Genomic DNA, 17,796 nt, shown 5'->3' with positions numbered 1-17,796 from the left:
TTCGAAGTATTGTGAAGCCTTAAAAATCCATGCTGAGGGATTTTCACCAGAAAAATGAGGAAAGTCTAAACGAATACCTCGTATGTTTGGCCCTCTTTGTAGCGCCTACTCATTATCTTGCTGGTTTTGCAGGTCTCTCGCCATGTTCCCCTGGTGAGCCACCAAGGTTCTAACCATTTCCGTGAGCTGGTCCAGCCTCTCATCAATGGTGGTGAAACGTGTTTGGGTTTCTTGATGTTGTTCCTCCAAGGCGTCGAGTTGTTGCTGCATTTGTTTGGATCGAGTAGCATCAGCCATGGATGAAGCTGAATCGTTTCTATGATGGCTATGAGTGCCTGTGTTGGTATTGTTTCTGGTCACGGGTTGGCTGTGTGTCTGGGAAAATCCTGTATTGTTTGGTATTGTATATGGCTGTGTATGGGATGGTCTGTATTGTGGAATATATGTAATCTGTTTGGCTGGTATGATGTATTGTTGTATACGGAAGAAAAATTTATGGATGAGGGTGCGGAAGTGACTATGGCAGGATCGGTGCTCCTATAATACCACTTGTTAAGACCCTTGCAGTCTTCTTGTTAATTACTGTGAAGCTATGGAATCTGTAGGACAGGGATGAAGTTGAATGCACTAAGAATAAATGGCACTGCAGCTGTTTGATAAAATGGCAATGAGAAATCTCAGTGGCCCAAAGACGAAATCCATTCATGAAATCACGTGGGAACTATTCGACGTAGTTCCTTCCTCCCTTACAACGTACTGCTATCAAGACTTAAAGAATTTCCATGCCCCTCTCAGGTCCGTCCCTTGCCTATATGCCGAATCCCTAACAAACTCACCCAGATAAGGCTACAGTAACCTACCGGGTATGACAGACCACGCACCGTTTTGGATTGTGAATGCCAAAACGGTGTGTTTAACAACTGAAAGTAAAAGCTTACATATAAAATGACATAAAACGACATAAAAAACTGAAAGTAACATTCTGATAATTGAACGCATCGTTTTGGCATATGTAAGCCAAAACGCTGCGTCTGAGTAGGAAGTCGCTGCGCATGCATTTGAATTCCGCTGCACGACGTCGTCCCATTGGATCCCCTTCACTTCACTTACTTCGTAGCTTCCACTTAGTTCACTTCACTTCTGCCGATGTTGTCTTCCACGTAACCCTAAGGCTTCTTCTCTCTTCACGGCATCATAACACACTCCATCAAGTTCATGTTAAATGGATAAATGCATTGAATGATTCAAACATCTCATATTTTATGCTAAATATATACGATTCACATATTTTATACTAAATAGATACATTGAAAGGGAGAGAGACTCTATTGCCACAGGGTGATGGGGATATATATGGCCTTACACCCATTTCACATAGTATAACATCGAGAGTAGCTTTGGATAGTGAGTTAAGAGAAGATGAGTTGAGATGAAAGTTGAAAGTTATTTTTTTAATATGATTATCGTTTTCGGATTTGAAAAAATTGAATTGTTTATTACATATTTTTATGTAGAAATTTGTGAAAGTTTTAATGATGAGATAAAATGATAAAATATTATTATTACCTCGTTTACACAGATGAGATTAAAGTTAAATAAAATAATTTAAAGTTTATAAAGATTTCACCTTCTTGATATTTAATCTACAACATTTCATTTTCTTTCTATTACAACTCATTGCTTGGTGAGAAATTCTTCACAACTCCATATCTTCTTAATTACGAGAGAGTGATGGAGCATATACCTTGAATCTATTTCATATAGTATAACATTGAATGCATAGTATCCATGGTATTTATAATTTTTGAAGCCAGAGTTTTTTTCTTGTTGAATCATGTCACCCACATATGTGTTAACCCACTCTAAATTTAAAAAAAATTGAAAGTTCAGCAACACTTCACCTTCTTATAGCTAGCATTTCATTTGTGATATCCCATTTTTTTCTCCAATGACTTTGACAATCCAAACTCATTACATGGCCAAAGATACTTCACCACTGCGCATATTTCACGTAATGTAATGTAATATTGAATGCGAAGTATACATAATATTTATAATTTCAAACTCAAAATATTTTAAAAGTTTATAAACACTTCACTTTCTCGATCGATTTTTAATCTACAACATTTCATTTTCTTTTCTTGATGACTTTGAAAGTTCCAAGTCATTGATTGCCGTGAAGTACTTCTCAACTCCATATCTTGTGAATCATGAGAGAGTGATTGAGCATATGCCTTGCATCTATTTCATATTCTGTACATTAAATGCATAATTTGAGATTCACCTTCTTAGCTTTTATCTTGTGATATTCCATTTTTTTTCTTTCTTACCTTTGAAAATCCCAACTCATTACAAAGATTTTTCATAACTTCTTATCTTGTGAACCATGACAAAGTGTTGAAATATATATCTTGTACCTATTTCACATGAATGAATGCATAATATCTATAATATTAATAATTTTGAAACTCAATATAACTTAAAATTTAATATAAAATTTACCTTCTTGTAATATTTCATTTTTTTTAAGACTTTGAAAATTCAATTCATTGCTAGATGAGAATTTCTTCACTTCTCCATATCTTATGAACCATGAGAGTGATGGAGCATATAACATGCATCTATCTCATTTAGTATAGCATTGAATGCATAATATCCTTTGTATTTATAATTTTGGATTAACCCAGAGTTTTGTTCTCATTGAATCATGTTATTCACGTATGTGTTAACCAATGATAATTTAAAATAATTTGAAGTTTGACAATACTTCATCTTCTTAGCATTTCACCTGTGACATTCCATTTTTTTCTCCAATGACTTTGAACATCCAAACTCATTACCTAACTACAACAAAAGCTAGAGATTGATATTGACAAAAATGCAAACAGATAGAAAACTCTGGGATTTGGGTTTTTTTTTTTTCTAAAAATTGAATGTCTTCTAAAGACCACAAGTTGGGCTTACATGGCTAAAAATTAGGCCAAATTCCAATTATGGTCAAATAATAAAATATGAAATCAAATAAGTGTCTCGCTAAAATTTAGCCCAAAAATCAAGAATAAAATTGTTCATAAAAATAAACATTATCATAAAAATGACTTAAAATGGTAAAAGTAACTTAAAATAACTATTCGGAGGAAAAACGAATGATTTTGGGATCAAAACGGGGACCACCAGACGTAACGTGGTGACCATGACGTATACACCGAATATGTATTCTCGAATTGGCATCATATGTGCGATTTTGATACCTGTAGCTAAAGTTATTGCCAAAATACTGACGTGTGCACAATACGCCACTTTCCCTTGCCCAATCAAGGAATACCAAATTTTTTCTCTCCAAAACGAGGAATGCCTATCTTTTCAGGCCAAACAATGGAATGCCTACTTTTCCTCACTGAACTAAAGAATCTTCACATTTTCCCACTAAATTTGCACTGACTTGCCTTTTCGAGTTAGTCCAGTGCTATTAACATCGAATCTGCTAACTTAACATCATCAGACACGAATCCTCCCGCATCCAAATACCTCACATCTATTTCATATGGTGTAATAATAAATGCATAATATCTATAGTATTTATAATTTCTGAACCGACTGAAAGTTTTGTGCTCGTTGAATCATTTCATCCACATGTATGTTAATTGCATATAAATTTAAAATAATTTGAAATTTTAGAAATGCTTTACCAGCATTTCTTCTATGACATTCCATTGTTTTTCCAATCATTTTAAAAATCCCAACTAATTACATGCCCAAAAATCCTTCACAACTCGATACCTTATGCACTATGAGAGAGTGATGGAGCATATACCTTGAATCTGTTTCATATAGTGTAACATTCAAGGCTTAATATCCATGTCATTTATAATTTTCGAACCCAAACTTTTTTTCTTGTTGAATCATGTCATCGATGTATGTATTAACTGACTATAAATTTAAAATAATTTGCAAGTTCGAAAACACATCAACTTCTTAGTATTTCATTTTTTAATTCCATTTTTTCTTTAATGACTTGGAAAGTCCCAACTTATTACATGGCCAAAGATTCTTGACAACTACGCATCTTGTGAATGATGAAGTATATATCTTGCACCTATAAAGAAAGCAAAGAATAGATCAAACAAAGTGAATATTTTCATTCATGGTGGGCATGTGTACAGCAGGGGTTTATATATACTTAAGGTGTGCGTACAAAGCTTAAAGAAGGAAAGTATAAATTATACAAGTTGTAAGGATTATTTAGCTAACAGTCGACTTCCTAATAGAGAGGATTCTGTTCTTAATGGCTGAGTTGATTGAGCTTTCCTGGGATAGAATCATGGTTTCCTTTGTTAGACATTGTCCCAAGCGGGATCTCAGGTTTTGTCCCATGCATGATCTCAGACGTGAGTTGTCTGTTATCACCCCCCCTCCCCGCCAAACTGAGTCGATGTCGGAGGTTCAATTTGGTAACAATGCCGATCAGGTGAGCATGAGATAAGGGCTTGGTGAGCATATCAGCTAACTGAGGAGATATAGGAACATGGCGTGTCTGAATGAGACCCAAGGCAACACGTTCTTGCACAAAATGGTAATTGATGTCGATATGTTTGCTTCAAGAATGATGGATAGGATTACAGGTGAGATGGAGGGCGCTAAGGTTATCACAGAGGAGCAAAGGAGTCCTTTCTAAAGGGATGCCTAGATCACGAAGTAGAGCAGCTAACCAAGTCATCTCGACAGTAGTGTCACATGACAAAGTGTTGAAATATATATCTTGTACCTATATATTTCACATAGTGTCACATGAATGAATGCATAATATCTATAATATTAATAATTTTGAAACTCAGTATAACTTAAAATTTAATATACAATTTACCTTCTTGATGAGATCAATTTCTTCACTTCTCCATATCATACGAACCATGAGAGTGATGGAGCATATAACATGCATCTATCTCATTTAGTATAGCATTGAATGCATAATATCCTTTGTATTTATAATTTTGGATTAACCCAGAGTTTTGTTCTCATTGAATCATGTTATCCACGTATGTGTTAACCAATGATAATTTAAAATAATTTGAAGTTTGACAATACTTCATCTTCTTAGCATTTCATCAGTGACATTCCATTTTTTTCTCCAATGACTTTGAACATCCAAACTCATTACCTAACCACAACAAAAACTAGAGATTGATATTGAGAAAAATGCAAACAGATAGAAAACTCTGAGATTTGGGTTTTTTTTTTCTAAAAATTGAATAAATCGAATCTCCTTCTTAAGCCAACAAGCCGGGCTTGGCTTCAATAGCTAACAAAAAATGGAAAATTTTTAATTAAGGTCAAATAATAAAATACGAAATAAGATAAGCACTATGACTAAAATGTACGTAAGAATCTAGAATAAAATCGTTATTAACGAGTAACCACTACCATAAAAGAAAATTAACCAAAACTGAAAACGTTAACTAAAAATGACCATTCGGAAGGAAAAAGGTTGATTTTGGGGTCGACAAGGGGCCCACCAAGCAAAGCATGGTCACGACGATGTGTGTGCCAAAGAGAGCTTTCCGAATTTGGGTTATATGCACGATTCTAACACATGTAGCCAAAGTTATAATTAAAATACTGATGTCGCCATTTCTTCTCACCCAACCAAGGAATAATCTTCTCGTCCAACCAAGGAATAAGTCGTTACTCACCCAAATCCTAGGAATACTCATCTCTTCCTGCCAATTTTGTGCTAGTCTACCTTCTCGAAATAATCTAGTGCTTTTAATGTCGCATCTGTCAGCTGACCCTCATTGGACTTAGATTCGGGTTCGAATCCCCTGCATCATTTTGTTTGATGAATTTGAAAATTCCAACTAATTGCTTGATGAGAAATTCTTCATAACTCTATAGCTTGTGAACCATGGGAGTAATAAAGCCTATATCTTGCATCCATTTCATAGTGTAACATTGAATGCATAATATCCTTGGTATTTATAATTTTTGAACCCTTAGCCGTTTTCTCTTTAAATCATCTCATTTATGTATGCATTAACTGACTATAAATTTAAAATAATATGAAAGTTTGGAAACACTTTACATTCTTATCATTTCTTTTGTGACATTCCATTTTTTTTCTTTCATGACCTTTAAGAATTCCAACTCATTACATTGCCAAAGATTCTTTCATAACTCTGCATCTTGTGAGCCGTAATAGTATTAGCAATGAAGCACTCACACTATTTTCAAATAGTATAACATTGAATGGATTTTTTTTTTTTTTGAAAGGTAATGATTTCATTAACTAGGTAAAATTACATCATGCATAACTACCTCCCCTAGGACTGAGTTTAAGACCTCTGGAGGGCCTTCCTCTAGCCAAAATTTTTCATAAACATCCCTAATAACTAACTTTGTTGTCGTGTGAGCAGTTTTGTTTGCTGACCTATGTACAAAATTAAGGCTCCATGCTTGGTTGCTTTTTATCAACTGCTACAAATCCTCTGTCATTTGTCCAAGCCATAAGTTATCTTAATTTTTGGAGTTCACTGCATCCACAACCACCTTGGCATCCCCTTCAAAACAAACTTTGTTTAAACCAAGCTCAGTGCAAAGGTCCATAACTCTATGAAGAGCAGCACTTTCAGCTTGGGCAGCTGAAGAGATGTGGTCCTTAGAGGCTGTCACCACAGCTAACAATCTGCCTTCTGAATCTCTAATGATTACTCCCATACCCATCCTGCCATTAACTTTTTCAATAGCTGCATCAAAATTCACTTTGACATATGGCCATGCAGGTGATTTCCATCTTTGGGTTGATCCTCTCCCGTGAGTCCCTTCTATACTCTTTAAACAGTTCTGTTGGGTCTCTTTGAAAAAGGATAAATCAACTTGAGCCTTTTTAATGAAGGCATTTCTTCTTACCCACAGCTGGTAACACATGACTGATGCCAACTCTAAACTCTCTTTGCTCAGCTTATTCCTCATCTCAACCCACAGCAACTAGAAATCAGAGTGGTATCTCTTCCATTTGTAGAAAGTGGTAGTCTTTCCTCCCCATATATTTGTTGTAGCAGGGCAGTCGCACATAACATTTACCACTGTTTCCGCTTCTCGTGTACATAGTGGACAAAGGTTGTTCTCAATAATATTCTTCCTATAAAGATTGTCATTTGTAGGAAGAATATTATTAAGACACTTCTAGATAAACATTTTAACCTTACCAGGTACTTCTAGATTCCATACATCTCTCCACATCACTTGATTCTCCCCCCTTGTCGAGGCTTCTTCTGCTTTTCTATTCAAAATCATAGTTTCCAAAAAGTAGGCACTCTTAACAGTGAAGATTTATTTTTCTGACCCCACCCAAATCAACTTATCTCTGGAACCTCAACTGCTAATTGAAATGGAACATATAACTTGAGCTTCACCTTCGTTGAAAATTGTTGCCACCAATTCTTCCTTCCAAGAACTACTGCCCTCTTCTATCAATTCATCTACTCTGGCCAGTCTGGTATATTGATGGGAGACTGAATCTGATATGTCACGGGGCTAGGTAGCCATTTATCCTTCCAGATCTTTATGCTATTTCCATTACCAATCCTCCACACAACCCCCTCCTTAATCAACTCCAAGCTGGACCATAGACTTCTCCAAATAAAAGAGGAAGCACCTCTTAATTTAGTCTCCATTAGATCACAATTTCTAGAAGTATTTCTGCTTAAAAATTAGAGAGACCGGTGAGTTAGGTTCTTGGATCATTCTCCATGTTTGCTTGGCTAGGAGAGCTTTGTTGAAACTGCTGAGATCTCTAAACCCCAGACCCCCTTGATTTTTAACCTCTCCCAAAGACCTCCATGATTTCCAATGGATGTCTTTCCCCTCACCTTTATTACACCACCAGAATCTAGCCAAGAGAGCTTCTATTTATTTGAGAAGCAGGCCAGGCAGTTTGAATACACTCATGGTGTAGGCTGGGATAGCCTGTAGCATACTCTTTATAAGGATCTCTTTCCTTGCTGAAGACAAGAGTTTAGTTTTCCAGTTGTTGATCCTTTTCCATATCTTTTCCTTCAAAACTCTGAAAGTGTTATACTTGGATCTCCTTACCACAGTTAGGAGACCAAGGTATCTGTTATAGTCATTGCATCTTAATCCATTCACTTGTTGCAAGATAAATTCCTTAGCTCCCACCCTAGTATTCGAGCTACACTAGTTTTTTCTTTGTTTAGAGTTTGGCCTGATGCTTTCTTGTATAGAAGTAGTAAATCACAGATAAGGTACCATTCAACCAGCCTTGCTCTATAAAAGATTACATAGTCGTCACCAAAAAGGAGGTGGTTTATCCTCAGACCACCCCTTGTCACTGCCACCCCCTTAATGAGACCCTTAGATTCTGCATTGTACAATAGAGAGCTGAGGCCTTCTGCACAGATTAAGAACAAATAAGGTGACAATGGGTCACCTTGATGTAAGCCTCTAGATGGTAAAATAATTTCACCAGGTTCCCCATTAGTCATGACAACATAAGAGACTGTCTTTACACACTCCATCACAAGATCAGTCCACTTCTTTCCAAACCCAAGCTTAAGCATCATTTCTTCTAGAAAGACCCACTCCACTCTGTCATATGTTTTTGACATATCTAGCTTGATAGCCATAGAGTCTTCCCTGCCTTTCTGTTCAGAATTCATGGTATGGAGTAATTCATAAGCCACCATTATGTTATATGTAATCAGTCTATTGGGGATGGAGGCACTTTGGTTCCAAGATATCACCTTATCCAACATACATTTCATTCTATTTGCCAAGACTTTGGAAATCAGTTTGTAAACAACATTACAGAGGGAGATAGGCCTATATTCATGCATTGAGTTGAGGGAGTTGACCTTGGGGATTAGCACTAGATGGGTGAGGTTTAAGTCCTTTGGCATCTTCCCTGTTTTGAGAAATTCTAAAATTGCCTGAGTCACTTCGATCCCCACTAGTTTCCAGTGTTCTTGGTGAAAGCCTGCACTGAATCCATCAAGCCCAAGAGACTTAAAGGGTGACATTTGCATTAGGGCCTCTTCCACCTCTTTCTCTGTAAAGTTCTTCTCCAATTGTTGTTGTATTTCAATTGACAGCCTTGTATTGATCCCCTTAAGGCACTAATCCACACAATCTGAGTCTGGCTGTGAAGACTGGAAAATTGAAGAGAAGTATCTCTTAAAGCCATCTGCTATCTCAGGTTTCCCAATTAAAACTGCCCCATTCATATCAGAGACTCTATTGATCAAGTTTTTTTCCTCCTCTGGTTCACACATGCATGATAAAACTTTGTTTTTCTATCCCTGCCTAACCAATCAATGTCTCTTTGCTCTTTGTCTCCACCATGTGTTTTCTTGGTCTAAAAGGAAGTCTAAATCTTGTTGTAGCCTTTTATGTTGAGTCATATTGCCAAGTCCTTCTTCATTCTGCAGCTAGCTTAACAATTTAGTCTTGTCCCGAATGGCTTTGGTCCCGTCCCTTACTATGTTTTTACTCTATTGTTTCAGTCCCTTCTTGGTTACTTCCAACTTACACATCACACTATCCATATGACTGACCCCCCCACTTCTACCCTTCCAAACTTCAGAAACAACATCACTTCATCCCACCTCCTTATTCCAGTCTGCTTCATACTTATGAGTCCTTCGAATTGAAGGCCTTCTACTACTACATTGCAATAGTATTGGATTGTGATCAAAGCACACTATAGGAAGAGTTCTACTGAGAAATCAGGGTATTTAACTCCCCAAACATTGTTGGCAATGGCTCGGTCAAGTCTTTCTTTGGTAAAAGACTCATCTTCATGAAGATTGCACCAGGTATACTTATTTCCCCTCCACCCCAAATCAAAGAGATTTCCTTCCTCCATCACCCTCCTAAACATACTCATTAGTCTTTCACTTCGAGGAATCCCCCCCACCCTCTCTTCCTTGTATAATATCTCATTAAAGTCACCTATAACTCCCCATCCCCCATCTAAAGGCTTGAATGAAGATAGTAGCTTCCAAGTCTGTTTTCTTAGGTTAGCTTTTGGTTGGCCATAAAAACAAGACAGCAGCCATTTAAAGTTGCACCTTTCATCATTAACAAATACATTGATATGGTGTTGGGAGTAATTTACCAATTCTATTAAGTCATCCTGTTTTCACAAAAGCATAAGTCCTCCACTCCTTCCTCTGGCCTCAACTACAATGCACACATCGAACTTTAGCCTCTTTGCGACCCTAAGGCCATTAACATAAGACAGTTTGGTCTCCATCAAAAAAACCAAATCGGGCAACTTATCCTTCACAATCAAGCAAAGGTTTTGAACTGTTCGGAGGTTCGCAAGCCCCCGATAGTTCCAACTTAATAGTTTCATTGATACTGGCGGGGCTGACTCACAGCCACCATCGATTCCACATGGCTAGTGCTGTCCACCAGCTTAACATTAACTTGAGTTTTCCTACTTTTTTTTAAAGGAACTGAGCTAACCTTTTTATCGTCTACGTACCATTTTTTCCTAGGTGAAAGGTGAGATGCAAGTACTGCTGGAGAAATTCCTTGAACTCGAGCACATACTTAGAATTGAACACGACTACTCCTGTATTTCCTTTACTGGGTTACTAGACGTTGGAGTAATAGAGGCCAGTGTTTTAAGGCCCTTTTCATCCAACACCAACCCTACGATAGGTTAAGGCCCACTCCCTGGCCCAGGCCCATCGCATATTTGAGTCTCAAGAACAATTTCCCACCCATCATCCTCCGCTCCATCAGGTTTTGCCACCGAAAGTACATCCCCTTTTTCCAAATCCTGCAAGAATTTCTCCCCCGATTCTGAGGAAGGAACTATTCCCAATACTAAGTCCCCTCCATCTGATTCCGCTGACAACAGTTCTTTGTTCCTTACGCCTACAATGCTTCCGCTTTGTACAACTCTAGGGTTCTAGAGCTGAGGAAAAAAGCTGCCAAGTTGACCTTGCTCCCCTCTCGTCTCCGGTAACCCTTCAGCTAGGCTGCTTGCAATGGTCTCCACATCCATCCTGCCTTTTTCCTTCTCGTCTTCCTTTCCCCCTTCTCCTCTAACACTCTTGGAAGACGATGGCCGCCGTCTCATTATTCTTTCAGCACATAACCACGACCCGAACTGTGGGCCTGACCCTGCATTTCCTCCTTTATCCTCACGAACTGACTTACACCCCTCGTCACCATGAATTACCCAACTGCATTGGAAACAAATCTTAGGTAAATTCTCATATCGGAATTGAACCCAGTGTTTAGAGCCTTGATAACTTATAAAACGACCTCTTGCGATGACTTTATAAAGAAAGACTTCCACCCTTACCAGTTAACATCTCCCCCATCCAATGTGATCCTCCTCAACGTCAACTTCTAGAACTCGTCCCACAGAACCTCCAATTTGAGTCCCCCATTCCATTGTTATGCAGCCTAGAGGTAAGTCATGTATTTCAACTAGAACACTTCCTTATCGAAATTGAGTTTTCCTAGCCGCATAACACAGTCGTATGGCCATAACTGAAACAAAGCATTATCAAACGTCCATGGTTTGATTTTGTGCATATCCACATGGGTCTCAAACGTAATAGTGAAGACATTTTTATTAACTTCTTGAAAGGTAGCCCTTTTACCAATCCTCCATATTTTTTCCATTGTGTTGCTAATGAGATCCTTTCCCACAACTCTACCTGTGCAAACCTTCCCAATGAGGCTTCTATTACCCTTTCGCGATATCTCTTCTCCACCATTGCTGTCTATTTCCATAACCACCTCCTCTTCTTCTGTCAACCTAAAATTCCTCTATTGGTCCTCAAGACCATCCATCCTATTTTCCTCCTCGCATGCCATAACTGACCTTGATAGAAACTAGTAGACCCAAACTATTTTTCCACCTCTGGTTCGGAAATGAGCCGTTTTTAACCTTGAATGGATATTTGACAATTATATTTTCGAACTCATAGTTTAATCACGCCATCTATTTATATGTTAACTAATCCTAAATTTAAAATAATTTGAAAGTTTAGAAATATTTCATCTCTTTCTTTTCTAGCAGTTCATTTTCTTCCCTCTACATATAATTCCTAGAATTAATAATCAAAGAAATTCACGTTCAAAACATTTCACACTTTGGTAATAAAAAATAAATAAAAATAGAAAAAAATAAAAAATTAGTAATTTTCCGAACAGGTGCATGACTAGTTCATTTAACATTAGAGAACATTAATATAATATGATTAAATACTGTTGTATTAAGACTTTTATTGTACGCATTAAAAAGAAATCTGGTTAATTAACGTTTATTATTATTATTATTTTAATTTTTTTTAACAACCGGTGGATTAGCTTGAACAGAGAAATATTAGCCGATGCCAATTAGTCAGATGTTTTCTACCATGGATGCAAATTTCACTACAAGAAAAATGGACTTTTGTGACTATTTAATTGCGGTAAAAAGATTATTTGTGATCAAAACAGACTCATTTTAGTTGTAAATAATTATTTCGCTGGAATTAACTGGTCACAAATAAGCAGTTTTTTTTTGTAGTGTTTGTTAAAATTCTGTATATTTAATACATATATATATACTAGCAGTAGTAAACGTGCAAAGCACGTTTGCCACATCTGTGCAATTCCAAATCCATCTATTCCATAATTTCTAGCCAACTGATTACAGCTTCGAGGATACCTCCCAAGTGATTCTCATATAGAGCACCAATATTCCATTGTAACGATCTGAGGAAAGATCTAGTCACATTTATGCTTATACTTTAACCATTCCAGAGCATTACATAAGGATTTTATTTTTCAATGCACATCTTTTAAATTAATAGACAACACACTCAATTTACCGACTATATGCAACACAACCATATCAACGGACAATGTCTGGCTTGCATGTCTCTAACCAAATTAAAGCCATGAACATCTTAATCAAAGAATCTGTGAATACCTAATCATGGATTTTGGACACCAAATCCTGTAACATAAAAACCCTCAAAATGAGGCTTCATCTCCATTGTCCTGTGGGGAAAAAATGATTGCCTTAAAGTCGGCTCTTGAAGGATAAGTAGTAATTAAATAAATGAAAGATCATTTTAAACACCATCCACTGATCACCCACAAGGACATACTGGTATTTATTACCTTTCATTTGCAGCACCTAGTTAGATTGATGGCAGTTCCTCTAAATCATAAGCTAGCTTCCTAAATGCTTCGAATTCTTCTAAAACCTGTTTATTATCTCTCTGAACCAATAAAACTACGTGAGCAATATGAACTCCAAATAGTCCATAGATGAAATCACCCAAAGGAGAATCAGTAGCATATGGTCCAAAAGGAGAGGCTTATAACAAAATCATATTGCATCCACCTAGGGAAACTTCTTGAAAGAAGGGCGATGTATTGCTCCATTGCTACCTCCGGACTCATATTACCAAGCCGTTGCCAAGCATTCCTTGCATAATGTAATTAGTGCTACATCAATTAAATGACATCAAGTGCATTATATGCCCCACAATCATAATCAAATTGAAGGGCCAAAAATTTATTGGGATGACTACAAATCAAGCTATATACACTGGAAGGGAAGGCCTTAATGTGGTGGTATGGCATCAAGTCCATTTATGTCGATACTTAGTTTCTTCTCCACCCCTCCAACATCCCGAAGAAACACACACATTGAAACACCCTTTTCTCAAAAAGGAAAGGGAAAAAACCCCTTTCTAGCACCAATCATCTATAAGAAAGGATTTTTGAATTTGGTAGATACTACAAAATAGAAAGTAGTGGCACTCAACGAAAACTTGGCAACCATAATTAAATAAGGCAGCTGTAAAGTAGATAATTACCACTTAGTGCGAGCAGAGAGCTTCAATGCCATTGGTTGGGGTTCATGGCAAGGCCCTTGAGTGGCAATCTTGTGAAGCCTATATAACTGTGCCTCCGCATCACTGCCAATACTCGAAGCTCGACCAGCAGTACTGGCAGATCCCGCAAGCACCACCCCGGCATCGAAGACCTTTTCCAATTAGGTCCTTTCGATCCCCTCCCATTCATCCTCCAAATCAAACACTTTGTCCTTGAACTCATCATCCCCTCTTTTGTCGAATTCACATCCCTCATTGCCTCTGCACTCCAATACATCCCTCGCCGAATCCACCTCGCTCTTAACCGATCTAACTCAATTTTGTAAAGCTTTTTGCCCTTAGAACTTTCATCCACCAAGCTTTCCCTACACTCTCCCACATAGTAACGTTCTGGTACCTCTATAATATGTTTCTCTCCCCTAATGTCCCTCTCTGTTGACTCAAACCCTTCGTTGACAAATTCTTGAACATCCAATTTGTCCTGAACCAGTTCAGTTTCTTTTTATCAGATTTTTCAACCAACCGGAATCTTCTCTCGATTTGGAGCATAAGCTCCTCAAGCATAACCCATATTCCGTTCGCATCCCTACGTGATGTCAACGTAGAGGTGCAGTTTTTGTCACCGGCAGAAGCTGCAGAGAGGAGGAAACAGAGAGTCAGAGAAAGAGAAACTGTCAAGAAGAGTTAAAACAAAAGCTCCATGGGAAAGCTTTGTGAGATGGAGAAAAAGGATTGAAGATCAAAGACTGATTTCGACGAGGAAGAGATCAGAAAAGGGTGGAGATATTGCAGAGCAGAGCAAAGTATATTATGCTATGCACGGTTACTATTTATTACTGTTTCTGTTACAGATACTTTTAAGTATAAGGAAGATATATAAATGATACTTTGTCTCTTCAAAATCACCGCTCGAATATTTTAACTTTTTTATTTAATAATTAAAGAAATAATTATTAATAAAATTGTAGATTTTTTTAAATAGTTAAAGATATTTAAAAAAATATTTTTCAAAAGAAATCTCAAATAGAATAAGGGCAGATCCAAGGGTGGCGGCCCCTAGAATTGTCTATTATATATATACATATATATAAATAGAAAACGATGGCAAAAGGATGATGTGTAACTTAAATCCCACAATACCATTATATATTGTAAGTGGGGCTCACTCACTTGAAAGGATAGAATCGGATGTAGTGGAGCATGAATGACAGACACGTGCTAATAGATATGCTTCCCCAAGTTCCCATTTCTTTGGAGTTGAATACCTCGTATGTCAACTTCGGCTTACTTTGCTCTCTTTTCTTCCCATTATAACTCTTTCCCCAATTTTAAGTACACATGATTCATGCCTCAAGTCAGTCTCGAAATTGATTTTTTTCTTAAAAATCAACTCATAATAACTCATTTAGATTTTATTTTAAAATTATAATTATATTAGTATTTATAAAGAGAACTGCAACAAATATAAAAATTATACAAAAGTAAGCCTACAAACAGACGTGACTTAATAAGATCCATTAGATCTACTATACAATAAAAATAACTTACAATTTGACGTACTACATCAAGTCACGTAAATTTATAGATTTACTTTTGTGTAATCTATTTGTGGCTAAAGTATTTCTCTTTTTGAATATGCTTATATCTTTATTATTGAGATTATAATTCTGGACCTATGCTCATATTTTTTATTATTAGGTTTGTAATATTGGTGTTATTATAGGATAAAATCAAGAAAAATTGATATTTTTATTGTTTTTTCCTGAAGATATTGTGATTATTAATAAATATAAATTTTAACTTTTATGTGAGATTATGTTAATCATATCAAATGGATTATGCTAGTTAGTTCAACAGATTTATATGAAACAAGTTTAAATGAGTTATGTCGTGTTGATCCATTTCTAATTATTAAGCAATGCCAAGTCCAAAATTTGGCTAGCATCTAATTTTTAGCTATAGTATCAATTTTTAACTAAATGAGTTCACATTGGACTAGCTATCTTAAAGTTAAAATAATAATATAATATTATATATCTATATATATAATTTTTTTTTTGCAAATACAGTTCATATATTTCCTAGATCTTCATACTTTGTAGAAATAATGTGTCTACTCTATCAATATTCGTAATCAGTAAAATAAATAAAAACTTTTGCCAGTTCATGCCATGCATGTTTTACCATTCAAAGTTCTAAAAGTCAATAAATATTAACAACACAGTCCATATAAATACCAACACAGTCCACAAAAATACCAACACAGTCCATACAAATACCAATACAGTCTACAAAATACCAACACAGTCCATATAAATACCAATACAGTCCACAAAAATACCAGCACAGTCCATACAAAAACCAATACAGTCCACATTCCATATAAATACCAACATAGTCCATATAAATACTACCTTCAGTAGGTTCAAGTATGCAACGGGAATCTCCAACAGATGCAACTTTTATGACCCATCCTTCTATTATTACAAAGGTGACAGTTGTTCCTGATCTCTGTGTTGAGGCAACCATAACAAATGCATCAATAGCATGTATGGAAATGATAGTACAAGAAAAGGAAATAGAGATTATAGGTAGAGACATAAAGCTACATAGCAAATTGTCCAACATACTAACCTTTACAAGAAGCCTACAAAATATGTCCATCAAATAGCTGCAAAACATGGTTTAGTAAGAGCAGCCTACAAAATATGAAGGGGACTGTGAATAATCAAATACTACAATATAACATAGATGAAATGTAGGCACTTGTACTCCAATGGTTCTCAAGCTCATAGATAACTAATATAGTAGTAAAAAGGCACAAATATACCAAAATTGAAATGTAGGCACCTTATTTGGCTTAAAATATTGTGAAGACCAAGTTAATCTTTTGCCAAAAAGGGAAGACCTGTATACAGAAAATCATTCATATCTAGCTAACAACCAACTTGAGATCAACTTTAGAAATAACATTATTTTCCATGTTTCCCAACAAACCATTTTTAATGTACAAGTTTAGGGCCTCTAATATTAAGTTTTTGCCAATTCATCAACCTTAACTCCATTCAAACTGCTAAAAGATCATGAATTGACATCCTATACAATCAACCCATATCTCAAAAGTAGTCGACCATGAATAACAAGAAACTCTAAAGTCAAAGAATGTACTGAACGCAAGCACCAATCAATCAACATATCAAACCAAGAAACTCTTCATTGTTTCGTGGTCTTATAAGCACTATATCACAACTTCCACCCAGGTTCTTTCAATTAGCCAGTTGGCAACAATCTCAGTAACACTATGGGAGGTATGTTACTCTAATACACATTGCAAATTGATCTCAATCATATAAGGTTGGCCTGAGTTTCCAATTTTGTGAAACAGAACAATGTGATGTCCCATGTAAGAACTAAACCAAGTTTTAATAACCCGTCAAGAATACATATATTGCAGCCATGAGCAGTTCATTTTAGCAACCATGAAATGCCCTTGTGAAATACCTGAGTTCGTCGAGGGAATATGGCGTTGTTGATCTCGGCAGTCTAGGGCAAAAATCATGGCTGGAGAGAAGTCTAGGTACTCCGTGTTGCTAATGCCTTCGATTGGTTCCCTGCAAATGGAAAGAAAAGAAAATCTGGAGGGAAGGAATGGAAAAGGTGTGGGTTGGTCTGCAAATGGGTTTTGAGAGCGGAAAGAAAAAAAAATTTGCTGAGGGAGTCGAAAATGGGAGGGGGAAAGGAGAGGGTGCGATTCGGCGATGGTGTAGAGAGAAGATGAAAATGGAAGGAAGAAACGAGAGGGTGCAATTTGGCGTGAGAGAAAAGGAAGAGAAAAAGAAAGAAATGGAAGACGACGGCAACATGGACAATCGATAGAGAGAAGGGTCCGTGCGGGTTCAAGAAGACGAAGCCGAAGGATCAATGT

General features: G+C 36.7%; 1 protein-coding gene across 1 annotated transcript; it reads right to left on the bottom strand.

The window, feature by feature from the left end:
- Window positions 1-6,510: 6,510 nt before the first annotated feature.
- Window positions 6,511-6,966, bottom strand: LOC108988483. The gene has a single exon (XM_018961756.1). It carries the CDS (start codon window positions 6,964-6,966, stop codon window positions 6,511-6,513), a length of 456 nt encoding a protein of 151 aa, XP_018817301.1.
- Between the last annotated feature and the right edge of the window lie 10,830 nt (window positions 6,967-17,796).

This window comes from Juglans regia, chromosome 13, assembly GCF_001411555.2.
Source record: "Juglans regia cultivar Chandler chromosome 13, Walnut 2.0, whole genome shotgun sequence".
NCBI lineage: Eukaryota > Viridiplantae > Streptophyta > Magnoliopsida > Fagales > Juglandaceae > Juglans > Juglans regia.
The sequence above is the reverse complement of the archived record's forward strand: the minus strand, read 5'-3'. Positions and strand labels throughout refer to the sequence as shown.

Coding starts and splice junctions, on each gene's coding strand:
- LOC108988483 (XM_018961756.1), bottom strand. CDS start 6,966: ATGAGGAATAAGCTGAGCAAAGAGAGTTTAGAGTTGGCATCAGTCATG.